The sequence below is a fragment of the Trichechus manatus genome, unplaced genomic scaffold (assembly GCF_000243295.1).
Source record: "Trichechus manatus latirostris isolate Lorelei unplaced genomic scaffold, TriManLat1.0 scaffold00174, whole genome shotgun sequence".
NCBI lineage: Eukaryota > Metazoa > Chordata > Mammalia > Sirenia > Trichechidae > Trichechus > Trichechus manatus.
In genome coordinates, this window is record NW_004444110.1 from 558,943 (window position 1) to 562,612 (window position 3,670).

The 3,670-nt window shown below is 38.8% G+C and overlaps 1 protein-coding gene across 6 annotated transcripts in view; it reads left to right on the forward strand.

Moving 5' to 3' along the window:
• Positions 1-3,670, forward strand: part of EXOSC9 (exosome component 9) — an 18,003-nt gene that overhangs the window by 11,108 nt on the left and 3,225 nt on the right. For 5 of the 6 annotated variants that reach the window (XM_023741134.1, XM_023741136.1, XM_023741132.1 and 2 more), the window contains 4 exons: positions 234-366; positions 2,010-2,098; positions 2,238-2,384; positions 3,204-3,391. In XM_023741134.1, the coding sequence (XP_023596902.1) occupies positions 234-366; positions 2,010-2,098; positions 2,238-2,384; positions 3,204-3,391 (557 nt within the window). The remainder of the gene's footprint in view (positions 1-233; positions 367-2,009; positions 2,099-2,237; positions 2,385-3,203; positions 3,392-3,670) is intronic. The other variant, XM_004386846.3, reaches the window with a different exon arrangement.

Here is a 3,670-nt window from a genome sequence, read left to right on the forward strand (position 1 = left end):
GAACTTAATGTGATTTCATTGCTGTAGTTACAGAAAATCACGTGGTTTTCGTTTTGTGTTCATAGAAACAACAATTCTCTTTTCTTATTAAAGTGACTAAAATAATTAAATCCACAGTTAAATCCTTAACTGTGTGACTGTTTATGCCATCTTTTAAAAACCATCCACTGTCCTGAAAATGACAGTCATTCAACCTTCCAGATTTGTTCAGGTTCATTTAACATTCATTTCAGAACATATTTATTGGTGGATCCCAATGAGCGTGAAGAACGTGTAATGGATGGCTTGCTGGTGATTGCCATGAACAAGCATCGAGAGATTTGTACCATCCAGTCCAGTGGTGGGATAATGCTACTAAAAGATCAGGTTAGTACTTTGATTGATGTGCCACTAAGAACAGGTTTCTTCTTTTTCTTCCCCACCCCGGTATAACAGGTTTTCTTTTTTTTTCTTATTATGCTTTAAGTAGAAAGTTTGCAATTCAAGTTAGTTTCTCCTACAGAAATTTACACACACATTGCTATCTGACCCTAGTTGCTCTCCCTGTGCTGTGACAGTACACTCCTCCTTTCCACCCTGGATTTCCCAGGTCCACTCAGCCAGCTCCTGACCCTCTCTACCTTCTCGTCTCACCTCCAGACAGGAGCTGCCCATTTAGTCTCATTTATCTAGTTGAGCTAAGAAGCACAGTCTTCACGAGTATCATTTCATGTCCCATAGTCCAGTCTAATCATTGTCTGAACACTTGGCCTCGGGAATGGTTTTAGTTTTGGGCTAACAGAAAGTCTGGGTGCCGTGTCTTCCCGGGTCCCTCCAGTCTCAGTCAAACCATTAAGTCTGATCTTTTTACTAGAATTTGAGTTCTGCACCCTACTTTTCTCCTGCTCCGTCAGGGCTCTCTGTTGTGTTCCCTTTCAGGGCGATCACAGGAGGTTTCTTCTCTTTAGAAGCTTTAAGTTGTCCTTTGACCAAAATCCAACAAGGATACTTGGAATAATTAGTTGTGTAGGCTGTGTTAGAATCGGTTTCAGTACTACCACTGTCGTCTGCTGACGGGTGGTTAGGTGTCCTCCTTTCTCCCTTGCTACTTGCACACCTGGCCCTTCAGGATAGAGGAGCACCTTTCTCCCAATCAAGAAAGAAATCTGTGTCCCTGCCAAAAAATAAGGGTCAAAAAACAGGAATTAGCTAAAGAGATAGTTTTTCTATTAGAATTTGGGTACAATAAGCAGTCATTCCCAAATCCAGCTACATATCAGATTCACATGGAGGCTTTTGAAAACTAGATGGCCATATAGCATGTAGGGTAGGTGGTTAAGAGCACAGACTACTTTAACTCCAGCTCTGCCTTGTACTAGCTGAACTTGGGCAAATGCTGTAATATCTTTGGGCGTCAGTTCTTTATCTGTGAAATAGGGAATGGTGTCATTGCCTACACTTGGGGTGGTTAGAAAAATGTGACGACAGATACAATCGATGTAGATACAGTGCAATGTCCAGCAGATAGTAAGTGCTCAATGAATGTTAGTTGCCATTGTCATTATCGTCATCACCAGCCTCATGACCACTACCCAGACCCCTAGTTCCAGAGATGCTGATCCTAGGCCCCCGAGGTCTGGGGATCATTTTGTTCTATAAAAGCTTCCCAGGAGACATTGTGCAGCCATGTCTTGAACTAGTGGTTTGGATAACTAACATAAAAAGGAAGGCAGTACATCCCTGAGCAAATAATGTACTTCTGTGACCTTTTACATTCTCATATAAAAAGTTTTCAGATCTGCTCCCTTAATGTGGTAATTGTTCAGATATTTTAAAACATCTCTCACATCTTGCCTTAGTTTGTGTTTATACTGTATTATTTTCACATTTGAAAAGAGTCAGATTTAAGTAAATTATAAAGGTAGAAAAATGAATCTCTTAAAAAGTGAGAAATTCCTGTTTTTGAGTTTGATTAGAGAAAACCATTTGGTTTGTTGTCTTTAAATGATAAAGTTTACTTTTATAAATAGGTTTTGAGGTGCAGTAAAATAGCTGGTGTGAAAGTAGCAGAAATTACAGAACTAATACAGAAAGCTTTGGAGAACGACCAGAAAGTGAGGTAAGTTTTTTCGGAACTAAATGATCTTTTAAACCAGCTCTGTTTCATTATTTCTCATCCATCAAAGGATAAAACAGTAACTTTTTTTTTCTTGTCTTGTCTGCCCCCTTCCCCCCTTTTCAAAAAAACCCACACGTAGGAAAGAAGGTGGAAAGTTTGGCTTTGCAGAGTCTATAGCAAATCAGAGGATCACAGCATTTAAAATGGAAAAGGCCCCTGTTGACACCTCCGATGTAGGGGAGAAAGCAGAAGAAATCATTGCTGAAGCTGAACCTCCTTCAGAAGTGTATCTTTATTGGGTGGTTTTTGCAATAAAAACAAAAACATTTTTCCATAGCACTTTTGGTACTTAGGACTATGTGAAGGGTATACATACTGAACTTTGTTTTCTGAAAGACTGCAGTATCTTAACTTTGTTAGAGAACTAGTGAAAACACTTCAGATATAAGACCAGATCGTAATTCCGGTCATGAGTTACAGTGAGTCAGTGATACATCATCCAGCTTCTCTCCAGTTATCCTGCAGAAACCAGAAAATTCTGTATTTTAAGAAACAGTTTATAGCATTTTTCTTTGGAAAATTGTTCTTTGATATTGATGGGATGGTCAGGCACTTTATGTACTGTTAAACATTGTTTTTTATTCATCCATTCACCAAATTTATTACAACTACTAAAATGTTGGGAGCCATTCTGTCTCTCGATTTTTTTTTTTTTTTAACCATTGTGTCCATAAAATCTTGGCCTGAGTTATAGATTTTACTTTTACTTCTCTCTTCCTCATTATTCAGCCATTTGTACTATACCAAACCAAAAAAACCAAACCCACTGCCATCAAGTTGATTACGACTCATAACAACCCTAAATGACAGAGAAGAACTGCTCCATAGGGTTTCCAACGTGGATTCGAACTGCTGACCTTTTGTTTAGCAACCAAGCTCTTAACCACTGCACCACCAGGGCTCCGTTCACAGTACAGCAGTTAGTAAATTTTTTTTTCCAAGCATTTGAGGCACACTTGAATCAGTCTAAAACTTTGATTTTTCTCTTTCAACAGTGCATCAAATAGCAGTATTTTTGCTTGTTCTGTTTTCTTAACTCATTCAGAAGTGTTTCTAACCCTGTGCTATGGACTCCTGGAACCGCCCAAATTGGAGAAGGCATAGAAAACTCCTGGGGTGATCTTGAAGACTCTGAGAAGGAAGATGAGGATGAAGGTGGCAGTGATGAAGCCATCATTCTCGATAATGTGAAGATGGACACTGGAGTAGATATCTCCAATATTGGAAGCCAAGGTTGGTTATACTTTATGGGTCTTCCATAAATAAATAATAGATCTCCTTTTTGGAGGGGTTAAATATTTTGTGATTTAAATTTCAACTAAACTCTTGAGGCTCGCTGCAATATTAACTCTAGAATAATATGCTTATCTTTGTGGAGACGTGGTACACTTACGGCATGTAAACGATAGTAGTATTTAAATTGTTTTGTTCTTCCCTTTTGTACTGTTAAATGGGTCAGTTTTAAGGGGACCAGTTTCATAAAGATCTCATTCCCACATGTTGTCTTTTCTT